The following is a 16908-nucleotide window of genomic DNA, read 5'->3' on the forward strand; positions in this document are numbered from 1 at the left end:
TTGGCCATTAGGCACACTTTGAATATAGCTGCAGGTCACAGTCCTATGAAAATTAGATCTGAGAGAAAAAAAATCAAATTTTTGCCCTTATTCAGTATCTTAGTGAATTAGTAATTTTTTCCTATGAGAGGATATTTAAATTCATATTTCCTACCTGTTAAAATAATGTCCAAATTACCAGGTTCTTTGATAATTTATTCAGTGCAGAAGGGACTGGAAACAAGTTCTTTCCTCCCCCAGGTAAACACCATGACCAATGGGAAAGAAAGGCACACTTCCTTCTTCTCTAGTATATTAAACTAGTATTACCTAAACATCAGCAAGTTTTAATGTTCAGTTTAATATGCCTAACTTGCCTTTGGATGCCAGAAGTAATGGATAGTGATGTGGTGACTCTATACATATATGTAAGAATGCGTGAGCAGGAAGAAATGGAATATAAATCATAAAGTGAAGACTCACTTTACAAAGAATACTATTTAAGTGTGAACCTCCTTAACATAACAGTATTTTAATTTAACAAGTCATTTTAACAGTGTATTTTGTTATCTTCTTCGAGCTCTGTAATGGCAATGAATTCACTGTTCTGGGAGATATCTACAAGTGTGGCCTGACTGACACTGAGACGTGCCTAAAGGGTGTAACTGTCAGCCTAAGTGGAGGACAAACTGTAAGTAGCAAATGTAGACAACTAACATCCTGCTGAGATGTTTTCAAAGCTTAATAGACAAACAGTTTGCAAATTATACATAAGAGCACAGACAGGAATTCTGCACAGGTTTTTCATTTTTATCTCATTTGTACATTATTCAAAGAAAATTTAAGAACAAAGTAGGTGCACTGGAACCCAAAATCCTAGTAGTTTTCTGTCATTTAGTTATCTTTGGGCTTTTGATTCTTTTGATTAATTATTTGGACAGTCAATGGACCACAATAATAAACATCAGATAAATAGTATAGGAATCAGAACATCATCACAGTCTACCCCACTGGTTTGGGGTTTTTTTTTTGCCCTTATCCTGAACAAGACTAGATAGAAAACATTTATCTTTCCTAAATACATTTGATAATCATTGCCTTTTCTTGTGGACAGAACATTGTGATCCAGCCTTCTGGCAGTGTATTTGTAAACATGATCTACACACAGCTACCATTCTCTGCAGGTAAGTTCCTTTGGAAGACTTCAGTAGTGTTTCTTGGTTTTGATTTTAAAATGTTATTACATCAGTTAAAGTAAAGCAAATTTTCTTCTTTGGTTACACTGCAGCAAACTCAAGGTACGCCAGTAGTGCACAGTCTCTCATTTTTTACAGTAGTAGGGTTTCCTTACTCAACTCTTATAATTTTAGCAAAAGTTTGGACTAATTTTAGCAATATCTAATTAAATGGCGATTCAAATAAATAGTATCACTGCACACTTCCAGATCCAAGTACTGCCATCAGAGAGAAAGGAAAAATGTTGATATGCAAAATAACTCCAATATCTGAAGTTGTTTAGTTCCCTGTGTTCCCTCTGTCCCTTTATTTGGTGCACATTCATCATTGGAGAGTTCCTTCCATGTCAGTTCTTCTCAGATACTACTGCACCTGAACAGAAAGCAAACTCTGGTTGGAGTCTTTTAAATAGTAACAGAAGTGTGCGTTCTTCCCCTTATTTTAAAACACTTAGCAGAAAGTGGCGGGTTTTAATACATTTGTTGTTTAAGGTAAAGAGAGCCTGGTTTTGCACTGGACTTGAAATTCTGTATACATAACTTTCCCCCCATTTCTTCAGATATTAAGGTCCCATCAAACACAGCTATAGAAGCTCTACATAATGAATAGTTATTTCAACTGTTCATCACATATGAAATTACAACTCTTATTTTCTTATGACCCTAGCAAATGTCACCATCTTTAGACCATCATCTTTCTTCATCATTCTGCAAACGACCTTTGGTCTTCAGCTACAGGTTCAGCTCGTGCCTCTCATGCAACTTTTTATAGACTTAGACCCGTCACATAAAGGGCAGACCTGTGGTAAGTGATCTTATCGCAACAACTGCTTTCATCAGTATGCTTAATTCTGTAGCAGACTTTCAGAACCTATCTGCTTCCTTTTAGGTCTCTGTGGTAACTTCAATGACATGCAGACAGATGATTTCAAAATTACCAGTGGTGTAATAGAGGGTACTTCAGCTGTCTTTGGCAATACCTGGAAAACACGGGCCAATTGTCCTGATGTCGAAAATACCTTTGAGGACCCATGTACTGTCAGCATACAAAATGGTAAGCTCACTATAAAGAAACCTTTTCTATTCTCTTCTAAGATGCAAAGAAGGAAGAAGCTGATCAACCACCAAGCACTTAGCCAAAGTAACAGTGGACCATTGACATGCACACTATTTTCCTCAACTGACACACTAGAAGTTTTCAATTAATAAATAATTAATAACTAGGATAATATTTTGGATCTTCAAAAATATTCCTTTGGATAAAGACAGGAGGTGGTTTTGACAGCTTAAGAGAAACCAGAACCATACAGCGTATCAGTGATCCATTCCTGGAAAGGACTGACTGTCATATAGGAAATAAATATGCACATATCCCCAGTGAAATTTGCACTCAGCATGATTCTTCCACTGTTAAACTGAGAATCAGACTTACAGTTCAGAGATTTGTACCTCTCAGACTCTGTTTCAGCTAATGAAATACATAATTTTTGAGAATTCACAAGCCACTCTCCTGTTTACTGAGGTGAACTAGCATATTTTTAATTCACAATGTGCACCTCTTTTGCAAAATTCAGCTAACCATGTCTTAGTTTATTCCATGACAACTACCATAAACTAAGAGCATTCCGTTTACAAAGAGCTCGTATTTCTGTATAGAGGGAGTGAAAGTCTGTTTGTGTCTCAGCAAATGCAGAGCAGAATTCTATTGTAAAGTTAAGCTTCTGCAATTTGCCTGCAGGAAGTATAGTTACACTAAGACAAGAGTATGGACAATGAAGTGCAACAGAAATTCTTACCATGTTTTCAATTCACAGACCAGTATGCTCAGCACTGGTGTGGACTGCTGTCTGACACCATGGGACCTTTTGCTGAATGTCACTCAACAGTGAATCCAGAAGTTTACCAGAAGGTACTTGGCCTTTAACTTTTCCCCATTTAAAAGAAAAAGACTCAGATTCCTGATACTAACCCCTGAGAGAATGACTTGCCAATTCAGAGGAGATGCATTCATGATGATTCTTTTCAAGCCAAGGGTTTTAATCTAAACATCATAATAATTCCTCCTTTGTAAAGGTATCTTTACTTCCATTCCCAGGAGGATAAACTTAACAAGTGTGTTCCTGCTGCCCTTTTTTTAGGTACTAATCTAAATGCCTAATCTATGACCTTGAACTCCGTAGACGTCTTACCAGGTCAAAGGTTAAAAGCTGTCCCTCCTGAGACATAAGGAAAGCTTCAGTCAAGAGTCTTAACTAGCACGTTACTTAGTTGCCCCAAACTGCTCTGAGAAAGTTTTTGTATATGTCCAAGACAAGGCAAGAAATGCAAGCAAGAAGCAGCAAAAAGATTTAGATGACATGTGAACAAAAATGTTTAAGGAATTCAAGGTGATGAAGCTCTGGAACAGTCTGGGAACTTACGAAGTCTCCCTTTTATTAGTAATCTGCAAGATAATATGTAAGAAACATCTTCTGGAATGACAATATTTTAGTGACCTTGCCTGGCACAGCAACACATTATATGACTTACTGTTTTCTTCATTCCTCTGAGGCAGAGAGCCCAAGCACTCAAGCCTAAGTCCCAAAGTTGGAAAATCTATCAACTGAAAAATTAAAATAAAAAAAAACAAGAAAAAGAAAAAACAGTTTAAATTTGTGGACCTCTAGTTACTTTCTCCTTGCAAAGAATCTCTTTTTAAAGCTCTCAATGAAATCTCCAAATGAAAAATAGGCATATGTTTACTTATGTATACAACTTACACTCACTTTTAGCTCTAACAAACATGGCAGTACAATAAGTATAGAGGACCATGGTTTTGATATGACAATCTGATGATCATATGTCATCCTCTGTCCCTAGAACTGCATGTTTGACACATGTAACTGTGAGAAGAGTGAGGACTGCATGTGTGCTGCCCTTTCCAGCTATGTGAGAGCCTGTGCTGCTAAAGGAGTTCTCCTCACCGGATGGAGGAGCAAAGCCTGCAGTAAGTTCTGCTTTCCTTTCCTCTTGAAAATGGTCATCCAGAAAGTCCCACACAGCAGCTCTCAGGGATTCCCGCAATAAATTGTGTTAAACTGTGTTTTCAGTATAGCATTTACTTTCAAGAATTTAAGGAAGAAGGGAATAGGATAAAAGACAAGCAGTAAGCAACATAAAAAAGAGGCTTTGTTACATTACTTGCTCAGAACCAGCAAAAGCAACATGGACCTCAATACCCTTGCAATAGGCATAGGTAGGGTGTTTTTAATTTACTTTGACAAAAATATAAAAATAGCAATGAAATAAAAATGCAGTATGCATTAATATAATTGAGATTTTTCTTTCTTTGACCTGGACAAAATATTTGTATTTGTGACACATTTATAGGGGGAAATTCTGCTTTAGTGGAAAAAAGAGCAAAAAAGTTTATACTTCTGAGGATATCAGTAAAGCCCATGTAGATACATTGCCATGTTTATCATATATACTTTACCTCAAATACTGCATTTATACCTACGATGATTCTTAAATGAACAACAAATGTAACTCACTTTTTTACTCTCAAGCAAAATACACCACCTTGTGTCCAAAATCCTTGGAGTACACTTACAATGTTGATTCCTGTCAACCCACCTGCCGGTCTCTGAGTGAGCCTGATGTCACATGCAACATCAAGTTTATCCCAGTTGATGGCTGCACCTGCATAAATGGAACCTACATGGATGAAAGTGGCAAATGTGTGCCTACTTCTAGCTGTCCTTGTTACTACAAAGGAATGCCTCTGTCTACTGGAGAAGTTATTCACGACAATGGTGTTGTCTGGTAAGAGATTTTAAACAAAAGAATGAGATTGGATATAGGCAGTCATGAAACTATACATTACGCTATCTATTCAAATCAAATGCATTTCTGTCCCTGAAGGTTTCAATTAAAAAAATAAAATCACAAATCCTTAAAAACTGCTAGGGCTATTCATGTTTGGAAGACTGTACTTAAGACTGCACTTAAGACTGCACTTAAGACTGCTACAGGAAATCAACAAACCATGCTGTGGTGGGTTATTCCTGTCTGACAGCCAAACTCCTACCCAGTCATTCACTCGCTCACTCACTCCCCACGACACATTTCTTATCCATGACTGTAAACGATTTGTTCCATGGCAAAAGATGCTTGAGAATCTCCTTACAGATTATTCCCATTATGAATGGAATCTGAACTATTCTGAAGGACAGCACTTACCAAAGCAAATGGAAAGAGAAGGCCTGTGTTTCTATAGAATATACTTGTATTTTTGCCCTCTCTAATACAAAATATCATTGAATAGTAGAAACTATTCTGATAAAGGACACATTTTCTCCGCTTTATCACACAGTAATTTTTCATTTCAAATTCATTAGGAAACAAGTGGAAACTTAACAAGGAAAAGCAAAAATATATGCATTTTATTATATTTTTTTAATAGCACTTGCACCTATGGAAAGCTGAGCTGTATTGGCGAGAAACCTGAACCAGGTAACATATCACTTAAGACTTCTTTTAATTCTCTCTTTCCACCTTCACACTTACCAGTTCTCTCTTTTTTGTCATACTGATGCAAATTGTACAAGTCTGAAATCAATCAAGAAAATGAACTGTTGACTTCTATAATGTAGAGGATATTCCCAAAACACCTTTTAGATGCCTGAAACAATTTTAACCCCTTGGGTACCCAGTGGAAAAGAATATTCAGTCACCTTACTGAATGTGAAACCCATCCATATTTTAAATAAGATAAAATAAATAAAATAAAATAAAAATTAAAAAAACTTCCCCCCCAAAATCCAAAGTAAACCAACATCTTTGTTTTCTTGTGTTTTTTGTTTTGTTTGGGGCTTTCTTTTGGTTGGTACTTATTTACTTTTCTGAAAACAAGTGTTTCACAAACTAAGCATTGATTTCTATGAGTAGCTCAAGCATGAGCACAAAACAAGATGAGCATGACTTTGAAACAATATTTAGTTTCTCTTTCTGGTCAAATGCACTATTTTAAGATACATGTATCTCAAAGGAGTCATTTTTATTTTTTTCTTCAGTCAGCATTAAAGAATTACGAAGATATAAATACATGGTTGATCTCACATTTCTCACGGTTTTTGTCTTTTTTCAGTCTGCGTACCTCCCATGGTTTATATTGACTGTGGCAATGCCACTGCAGATGTGGTAGGAGCAGGATGCCAGAAGAGCTGTCAGACATTAGATATGGAATGTGTAAGTATAGACTACGTGGTTAAAAGCATATTAAACTAGACCTCTTCTACAATTACCAGCTACAGTGAGATTCTTCGAACAGGACATGTTTCAAGTCATGTTTTCTATATGGTCCTTACAGTACAAAACACACTGTGTCTCTGGCTGTGTGTGTCCTCATAATCAAGTGTTAGATGGCAAAGGTGGCTGTATAGCTCCAGAGGACTGTCCATGTGTTCACAATGGGAATTCCTACACTCCAGGCGAATCAATCAGAGTTGGCTGTAACAACTGGTAAGAGCATACTGAAAAATAATTTTTTTAAGTATCTGAGAATAGTTTAAACTGTAGGTGAATTACAACATTTCACTCTAGTAGTATCAAAGTCTGCTTGATATCAAGAAGGAATTCTGCATAAGGTGATCCACTTGGTACCTAAAAAGCAAGCTCTGTTTTTCACAATGGCACACAGTACATAAGTTCCAAGTGGTCAGAAGAACAGTATGGTTCGGATGTTGTCATATTCATTCAAGTCAAGAAAGCTCTATTCCTCACAGGCAATCTTTACATTTCAATACATGCAACAATATTTATAGTATTTTCTAACCCAAATAATTCATGACATCATGAAGTAACACAGTCTTTGGATAAATCCCAAAGGCTCTTGAGCTGTGCTGCATTTCTGAGAATGAGCAAACCTTGTTTTTTCATTATGGGCTTAACGTATTTTAAAGTGAGATTGATGTACTTGCAGGAATGTACATAAAAGCAATATTTTATCTATGTCTGATTTTTACATTTGGAGTGCCTTCTGTCTTACGCAGCACATGTAGAAACAGAAAATGGCACTGCTCTGAGGAACCTTGCCTGGAAACCTGTTCTGTTTATGGAGATGGGCATTACACCACCTTTGATGGCAAACGCTTTGATTTTGAAGGAGACTGTGAATATGTTCTGGTCCAGGTAACAGAGTCCTTCCCAGATTTTTGCACTATCAAAGTACCTTGTGTTTTACATGCAACCATATAGCATAGTTAACACTGAATATAATTCCCCTGTTTCAGAACTATTGTGGCCAACAAGGTATGAATCAGGGAACCTTCAGAGTCATCACTGAGAACATTCCATGTGGTACTACTGGAACCACCTGCTCCAAGTCTATTAAAGTTTTCCTGGGGGTAAGCATTTTCTTTAATAAGTTACAACAGGCCCAATGAGCCAGAAGGATAGAACAAGCTGTTCCAGACAGACTGCACCATGGAAGTGTCCTTCAAGACAGTGAAAATTTTACTACACTTCCTTGCTCACTGCTAACAGTTCTGATTTCTGCTAGAGATAGCAAAGGAGGGAATTCTATAGAAGGATTGCTCAATGTGAGGTTGTTGAATGGAAGAATTTTGATGGTAATAGAGTTATTATTTCAAGAACAGTTACTGGCAATATATAAACATATATAACCTAATAGGTGACTTTTTTCATTGGCCTCTATCTTTTCCTGTTTTAGAACTATGAGCTGATACTCAGTGATGGACACTCTGATGTTATCCAGAGGACACCTGGAGGAAAAATGCCATTCCAAATCCGTTCCATGGGTATCTACCTGGTGGTTGACACTACTGTTGGTCTGATACTCATGTGGGACAGAAGAACCAGTATATTCATCAAACTTAGTCCCACCTTTGAGGTACATTTTAAAACCCAAAATCTGTATAAAATTATTTCTGGAACATATTCATGTTATCTCTTGAAGAAAAAAAAAAAAAAAAAAGGAAATTAGGCTGTAACTGGAAGACTGAAAGAGCAGAAATTGCGTATTACTGTCCCTGTAGTGTTGACTTAGGTTGTGTACTACACATTTTCCTTAAATTACATTATTCAGCAATGGCATAACAGCAACAACAAAAGTAGCTTTCTTCATGTAAAGCCTTCACTGAAGAGGCATATTCATGATTAGATAAAACTAATCACCTCAGTGCTAAGAACAAAAACCGTAAGTTTGCTTCCCGTTCTTATCCTTCCTAACAAGAAGTTAGAAACATCTCTTCATGAAAGATATTTCAATAAAATGTCCAACAGTGCTACTGAAAAGGCCTAGATAAACTTAAGTAAGATTCATCTGTTACTTGCAGATACTGTACCTTACTGATCTTTATAATATTTGTTTATCCCCATGCAGGGACATGTCTGTGGACTTTGTGGAAACTATGATGGCAATGGAAATAATGACTTCACTACTCGCAGTCAGTCTGTGGTAGGAAATGTGCTGGAATTTGCCAACAGCTGGAAAGTGTCTTCTAGTTGCCCAAATGCCAATCGTACCAAGGACCCATGCACTGCAAACCCATACAGGAAAGCCTGGGCACAAAAGCAGTGCAGTATCATTACCAGTGAAGTGTTTGCAAAGTGTCACTCACAGGTATGACTAAAACTTGAGTCTTAAATACTCTTGAGCAAGAGTTTACAGTAATTTTTATGTGGGATAGCTGAGAGATACGTTAAAATACACTCTATCATGCTTGACAACTTGTCTTGAATTAGTACACTGAAGAAATTGATACTTGTTTTTTTTTAATAGAAGGAACAATTACAGATAAATCTCAGGATATGTTTACTTTCAAATGGCATCATTTTCTAGTACCATAAATACCAACCACCTGGTATATATGACTGTGTGCTAGTTTGTAGTAATGTAACAGTATTATTTCTGCAAATGTATCTTCAGTATCAGATAGCTCTTTTCATTACGGCGTATTAGTAATAGCTTTATTCTATTTTCGTCTTATTTTTCCAAAACATTCTCATGGTTTCTTCCTTTCCTATCTTTCTCACACATACAGAGTCATTAGTTTCAGATATTTTATTCACTTTTTTTAGAGCAGTGAATGCCTTTTCAAAGAGGACAAGTGCATGAAAACTCAAATGTTTTCTCCAACAGGTTGAACCAAATGAATATTATGAAGCATGCGTAGATGATGCTTGTGCCTGTGATACTGGAGGAGACTGTGAATGTTTCTGTACAGCAGTAGCTGCCTATGCTCAAGCGTGCAATGAGCTGGACATCTGCATTTCATGGAGAACCCCATCCGTTTGTCGTGAGTTTCACCCTACTACTTTTTGAATGGGTCTTGAGGGAAATAAAACAGAAAATTAAAAAAGAAATACAAGTAGAATAAGTAAAGAAAGAAGGATAAAAGTTTATTTGTTAGAGGCACTGCTATATTCTAAAAAAGCAGGAAAAATAAACCACCACAAAGGACATTTGGTAAATCACTGGAAGCTAATCTATTTTCTTAAAATGCAACCATTGATAGTAACTTTACCAGTGGTGTCACTGTTGTCTGATTTACTTGTCAATCATGATACACAACTGGTGAACTACAATATTCTACTACACTTCCACCTGTCTACATGAGGCTTAGTTTAAGTCACTATTAGTGCATACTAGCTAATATCAGTGATTCAAACAATCGATTTTTTCAGGATTAATGTGTAACTCTGTTCTACACTTTGTAACTACTGGTGTCAAAAGGGGGTTGAAGTGTAGCAATTGTATTAAACTAGAAGTAAGGCAATATACTCTTCACCTATGTGGTTATGCTGATCACATGGGATTTTTACCCAGCAAAACAGACAGACTGTAGAACAAAAAGATCAAAGTTCTTCTGTCATTTCTCCTTCCTCTAGCTCTGTTCTGCGATTACTACAATCCGCAAGGGGAGTGTGAGTGGCACTACAAGCCATGTGGAGCCCCTTGTATGAAAACCTGCAATAACCCAAGTGGGAATTGCCTTCATGAGTTGAGAGGCCTTGAAGGTAAACATAATTATGCATATCTCATCCTACTTATAAGATGCTAAAATGCAGTCTGATTAATAAAATTTATGTTACTCAGTATATGACATGTTTATATTAGAAATTATAAGAAGAGATATTATAATTAGTATCTTACTGCCTAATGAATCATTAACTTGTTTGGAGTGAAAAAGAGGGCAAAATACTCCAAAGCTTAATGTGCAATGAAAGGAATAGCAGTAACAAAGTCTGAAATTCCATTACCATATGGAATAATTTGGGAAAAGCAGATAGAAGCGAAGTATAGAGTTGCTTCTACTTGTGAAAGGTCTAGTGTCAACGTAAGTCTCATTTTTTGTATTGCAGGCTGCTATCCACACTGTCCAAAGAATAAGCCGTATTTTGATGAAGAAACCATGACCTGTGTTTCTGATTGTGGTTGTTACGAAAATGGAAAAAATTACAAACCAGGAATGCAGATGCCTTCAAAGCACAATTGTCATTTATGGTAGGATTAGTGAAGATTTTAAACACTTACTTGAAAGTTTAGGAACATAATACATCATGAACTTTTTTGTATCCCAACAGGAACTAAGTCAGTCATAGGCTGCTGAATAATGTCTAATTTTCTTTTGTTTAATTGGTGAAATGCTGAAATACTTTACTATAGAAAAATTAATTTACTAATTATTCTGTACTCTTATTAAAGTACTTTTAAATTAGTATTATAATTATTAAATTAACTTCAACCAAATTCAAATAATAATAGTTATGGCAACAGTCTGAACATTTCTATTAAAATATCTGTAAAATCGTTACGTGAAATTATTTAGAAGGCAACTAATCTTCATTATTTTGAGCTTGTTTCTGTTATTGCACTGGTACTCACAGGTTAGTAACAGTCAGCAAGTATTCCCACACATTCTGTCAGAATTGGTGACATGCTGGGACAAATGCTGTTAAGCCTTCTATCAAGTAACACAAAGTCAGCAGAATCAGTTACCTCCTTTAAACAGCTAAAAGACACCTTTAAAATAGCTACACCTGAACACTGTAAGCCGTCCAGTCAGAATAACAAAGAGCTTAGCATGAAGCTCATCTGAGCTAACCCAAATTTCATAACATGTTTTGCAGTTCACAGACAGCTTTGTCTGCATTGTCAATATCATTAACAGCACTAAACTTAACCTGATAAATACATATTCATATTTAATTAAGTTTATCCAGTGTACATAAGCCCATAGTCACTATAAATAGATATATCAAGATCTAGTTCTTAATAGATAAATTCCCTTGAAAACCAGAATGCATTCTTGCATCTTTTGGAAGTCACTGTATAGAGAACCTCAACATGCATGATAAAGATATCCTTTCTCAGATGATACATTTTCTGCACTTTCGTTTCCGAAAAATAAGTATACCTATCAGGGAGATATAAGAACATTTCAAATCACCCCTCCCCACATCTTCACCCGCCCCTGAAAAGCACCAATAAGGATAATGCATTTTTAGTATGCTGCATGAAAGAGTTGCCTTTCTTGCCAGCAAACTGAGTAATCCTACCTAACCTGAATTTGTACAGCAGAACTCAAAATCTAACTCAGAGAAGATACAGTCTTTCTACATATAAATACAATGAATATCAAAGGATCAGTAGAAAAATTTGAAACAATAAAATTACATCATGAACCAATATATTTACATTCATCACCTCCCTTTTCTCTTTTCCAGTGAATGCACAAATCATGGCAAAAAATGCAAGTATGATGAAGATGGTATGTTGACAAAGTTGATTTTATCTGAATAGGATTCATTTGAGGTACTCTGCTCTGTGTTTCAGATACCAAGGAATAACACTGTCTTTTGATTTACAGAATGTGTCTGCGTTTATGAGGGACAGAACTACAACTATAAAGATGTGATCTACAATACTACAGATGGCACAGGAGGGTGTATTGTTGCAACCTGTGGTCCCAATGGAACACTTCAAAGGACTGTCTATGAATGTCCAACCTCAACATCACCCACAACAGCAACAACATTTCATTTCAGCACTACGCCACCTGCCACTGCTTCCACAGGTACATCCTTTATAGTCCATAAGAATACATTCTACTAATAAGGAGTAAAATAAAGCTACAAAATCATGCTCACACTCACAACATAAATTAATTAGTACAACTTCAAAATAAATAACATTAAGTCTCATTTCTTAGTAGCATTTGGTTTCAGTCAGTATTTTGTAACCAAATTAAGACAGAAATAAACTTAGAAAATAAAACCACTTCTGAAACAGCACAATGGAAACACTGCGCACTGGCTTCATACTATAATTTTGCTTATCTTCATCGTGAAAAAAATATACATTACCTGTAATTATAACTATTTCTATACCTGGAGTAATTGTTACTGAATGAGTAATTCATTATTTTTTTTCTATAAAATTATGGAATTACTGCTTTCCATAAAATTCCTGGTAAGGTTAATGGTATTCATAATTACAGTACTAAGTGGATTGCTTGGATATTGGCATTGAGATACTGAAATTTCTGTATTTAGCATTCCTATTCAGCATTTTTCAGGCTGGTAATCTCTAATTACTATTGCATATGTTGTTTAATTAAAGAAGTATTCAGTATACAATTTAGAAGTTTTGAAAGCATTCAGAAACTATCAGCACTGCTGGAATTCATTAGTCATTTTACAGCCATTTCACAATGAGAATTCACCTGCAAAAGCTTATGGACTGCTCTTCAAACCAATAAGTGCCTTCTTAAGATAATAATGTTCCATTAGACATCTGTTCCTTCAAATAAAGGAGCAAAGACAATGCAGCATTTTGCATGAGGAGACACCTTATTTGGAAGAAAAAAGTGCCTATTAATCTTGATGCTTATAATAAATGTTATTCTTTCTGCTGGACTTGAAAGGGGCTCTGACATTCTAGACAGCAAATGAATCAATTACGCTAAATCAAAGGGAAAAGAAAAAAAAGTTAGATTTTTTTTTTTCCCCAATGTAAATAAATTCTACATGGGAGTTACTTCAACATGATTTGTAAAAGATAATTTGCAACCGCTTAGGAAGTGACAGTTCCAAGCACATCAGTACTTTAAATCGCTGGGTGATGGATTTTATGTTCTACTTTGTATAAAATTATAAGTACACTAAATTGATACACTACAGATTCACAATGCAAGCAAATCACCTGAAGTAAATTTTCAGCCTATTTCACATAATGAAAAACAGAATAGCTGCAGAATTTTATTTTAAGATTTGAAGTCTCTTCTTTATCTCTTTCACAGTGTCTCCAACTACATCAGTATGTGTTCATGAAGTCTGTGATTGGTCAGAATGGTATGATGGGAGTCTGCAAACCCCTGGCTATGATGGTGGAGATTTCGAAACGTTTGATGATTTGAGAGCTAAAGGTTATGAAGTCTGTAAGACTCCACGGGCTGTGCAATGCAGAGCACAGAAATTCCCCAATATACCACTGAAAGACCTTGGCCAAAAAGTAGAATGTAGTACAAGATCTGGGCTTATATGTTACAACAAAGATCAGATTTCAACAATGTGTGACAATTATGAAATCAGAATCTTATGCTGTCAATTTGTACCATGCTCTTCCACAACACATTTCGGCATGTCAACACCAATCACACCACCATCTAAGAGCACAGAAACATCAAGTCCAACTGAAGAAACTACATCATTTTCAACCACTCTATCACCAGTTATTATAACTTCTGAAAGCACGACGTTTGCACCTTCAGCTACTAGAGAAACAACCACACTCACAAGTGAAATGACAAAACCTGTCACCACTTCTCCTTCACCAGCTATTTGTACTAAAGAAGAATGCTACTGGTCAATGTGGTATGATGTAAGTTATCCAGGGTCTGGATATGAAGACGGAGATTTTGACACAATTCAGAACATTGAAAAAAAGGGTTACAAAGTTTGTGATAACAGAAAGGATGTTGAATGCAGAGCAGTAAGGTTCCCTAATACACCATATCCCCTCCTGGAGCAACATATAACATGTAGCACAGAAGAAGGGTTGAAATGCTACAATAAAGACCAACTACCACCCATCTGCTATAATTATAAACTAAGATTTAAATGCTGCAAAAATATAACAGTACCATGTCAGCCAACTGCAACACCACAAAGAACTACACAGACATCAGAAATTACTCCAATTTTCTCAACAGCTCTAATAACATCATCGACAGAAGTACCAACAACACCATATTTACAAACCAAACATAAGGTAACAACAATATCATCACCTCCACCAGAAACAGGATATATTCATACAAGAATAACATCACAACCAACAACAACATCTCAAAGAGAAACACAGACCACAAAGCCATCAATCCACACAACCTACTACTCTACCAGCATCAGCACCCGCACCGCCCCGACATCCTCCAGCGTCACGACCTCCACCTCCACATTCCACTCCTCTACCACGCAGCCCACTTCTTCAGAAATCATTTCGCAAACCTACACCAGCACCACCAGCCCCAAACCGACACCTACCATTTACTACCCCAGCGTCACCTCCTCCACCACCCCGTCCACTACCGCCTGTGAGCCCGAGGTGTGCTCCTGGAGCGAATGGTTCGACGTCGACTTCCCCTCCTCGGGGCCCAACCAGGGAGACTTCGAAACCTACCAGCGCATCCGCGCCGCCGGGAAGGAAGTGTGTCAACGGCCAAAGGATATCGAGTGCCGGGCGGAGGACTACCCCGAGGTCTCCATCCAGCAGGTCGGACAGGTCGTGCAGTGCGACGTCCACTTTGGACTGGTGTGCAAGAACGAAGACCAGACTGGCAAGTCTAAGATGTGCCTCAACTACAGGATCCGCGTCCTCTGCTGCACCCCGAACTACAACTGCCCAAGCAGCACCTCCTTCCCAACCACCAGCCCTACCAGCATCAGCACCCGCACCGCCCCGACATCCTCCAGCGTCACGACCTCCACCTCCACATACCACTCCTCTACCACGCAGCCCACTTCTTCAGAAATGATATCGCAAACCTACACCAGCACCACCAGCCCCACACCAACACCTACCATTTACTACCCCAGCGTCACCTCCTCCACCACCCCGTCCACTACCGCCTGTGAGCCCGAGGTGTGCTCCTGGAGCGAATGGTTCGACGTCGACTTCCCCTCCTCGGGGCCCAACCAGGGAGACTTGAAACCTACCACGCATCCGCGCCGCCGGGAAGGAAGTGTGTCAACGGCCAAAGGATATCGAGTGCCGGGCGGAGGACTACCCCGAGGTCTCCATCCAGCAGGTCGGACAGGTCGTGCAGTGCGACGTCCACTTTGGACTGGTGTGCAAGAACGAAGACCAGACTGGCAAGTCTAAGATGTGCCTCAACTACAGGATCCGCGTCCTCTGCTGCACCCCGAACTACAACTGCCCAAGCAGCACCTCCTTCCCAACCACCAGCCCTACCAGCATCAGCACCCGCACCGCCCCGACATCCTCCAGCGTCACGACCTCCACCTCCACATTCCACTCCTCTACCACGCAGCCCACTTCTTCAGAAATCATTTCGCAAACCTACACCAGCACCACCAGCCCCAAACCGACACCTACCATTTACTACCCCAGCGTCACCTCCTCCACCACCCCGTCCACTACCGCCTGTGAGCCCGAGGTGTGCTCCTGGAGCGAATGGTTCGACGTCGACTTCCCCTCCTCGGGGCCCAACCAGGGAGACTTCGAAACCTACCAGCGCATCCGCGCCGCCGGGAAGGAAGTGTGTCAACGGCCAAAGGATATCGAGTGCCGGGCGGAGGACTACCCCGAGGTCTCCATCCAGCAGGTCGGACAGGTCGTGCAGTGCGACGTCCACTTTGGACTGGTGTGCAAGAACGAAGACCAGACTGGCAAGTCTAAGATGTGCCTCAACTACAGGATCCGCGTCCTCTGCTGCACCCCGAACTACAACTGCCCAAGCAGCACCTCCTTCCCAACCACCAGCCCTACCAGCATCAGCACCCGCACCGCCCCGACATCCTCCAGCGTCACGACCTCCACCTCCACATTCCACTCCTCTACCACGCAGCCCACTTCTTCAGAAATCATTTCGCAAACCTACACCAGCACCACCAGCCCCACACCAACACCTACCATTTACTACCCCAGCGTCACCTCCTCCACCACCCCGTCCACTACCGCCTGTGAGCCCGAGGTGTGCTCCTGGAGCGAATGGTTCGACGTCGACTTCCCCTCCTCGGGGCCCAACCAGGGAGACTTCGAAACCTACCAGCGCATCCGCGCCGCCGGGAAGGAAGTGTGTCAACGGCCAAAGGATATCGAGTGCCGGGCGGAGGACTACCCCGAGGTCTCCATCCAGCAGGTCGGACAGGTCGTGCAGTGCGACGTCCACTTTGGACTGGTGTGCAAGAACGAAGACCAGACTGGCAAGTCTAAGATGTGCCTCAACTACAGGATCCGCGTCCTCTGCTGCACCCCGAACTACAACTGCCCAAGCAGCACCTCCTTCCCAACCACCAGCCTCACTACCAGTAGTGCCACATCTGAATCTTGCTGTACCAGCACTTCTTCTACTGCTATCTCAACACCATGTTTCTGCAAAATAGGCAGTGTCATTTTTTCACCTGGTTAGTTTGATAATTTTTTAGCAGTAAATATATATATTAT

At 39.2% G+C, this 16908-nt stretch overlaps 1 protein-coding gene across 1 annotated transcript in view; it reads left to right on the forward strand.

Moving 5' to 3' along the window:
* Positions 1-16908, forward strand: part of MUC5AC (mucin 5AC, oligomeric mucus/gel-forming) — a 42361-nt gene that overhangs the window by 11698 nt on the left and 13755 nt on the right. The window contains 21 exon segments of the mRNA XM_061380418.1: positions 560-670; positions 1094-1163; positions 1882-2019; positions 2104-2268; positions 3029-3123; positions 4074-4200; positions 4763-5018; positions 5659-5708; positions 6343-6443; positions 6565-6716; positions 7247-7385; positions 7487-7600; positions 7927-8106; positions 8599-8838; positions 9358-9514; positions 10107-10235; positions 10581-10722; positions 11946-11989; positions 12089-12295; positions 13520-15437; positions 15439-16868. Coding sequence (XP_061236402.1) covers positions 560-670; positions 1094-1163; positions 1882-2019; positions 2104-2268; positions 3029-3123; positions 4074-4200; positions 4763-5018; positions 5659-5708; positions 6343-6443; positions 6565-6716; positions 7247-7385; positions 7487-7600; positions 7927-8106; positions 8599-8838; positions 9358-9514; positions 10107-10235; positions 10581-10722; positions 11946-11989; positions 12089-12295; positions 13520-15437; positions 15439-16868 — 5965 coding nt within the window.

Source organism: Neopsephotus bourkii, unplaced genomic scaffold (assembly GCF_033783945.1).
Source record: "Neopsephotus bourkii isolate Nb327-2 ecotype Australia unplaced genomic scaffold, CSIRO-AGI_Nbou_v1 NB_1792, whole genome shotgun sequence".
Taxonomy (NCBI): domain Eukaryota; kingdom Metazoa; phylum Chordata; class Aves; order Psittaciformes; family Psittacidae; genus Neopsephotus; species Neopsephotus bourkii.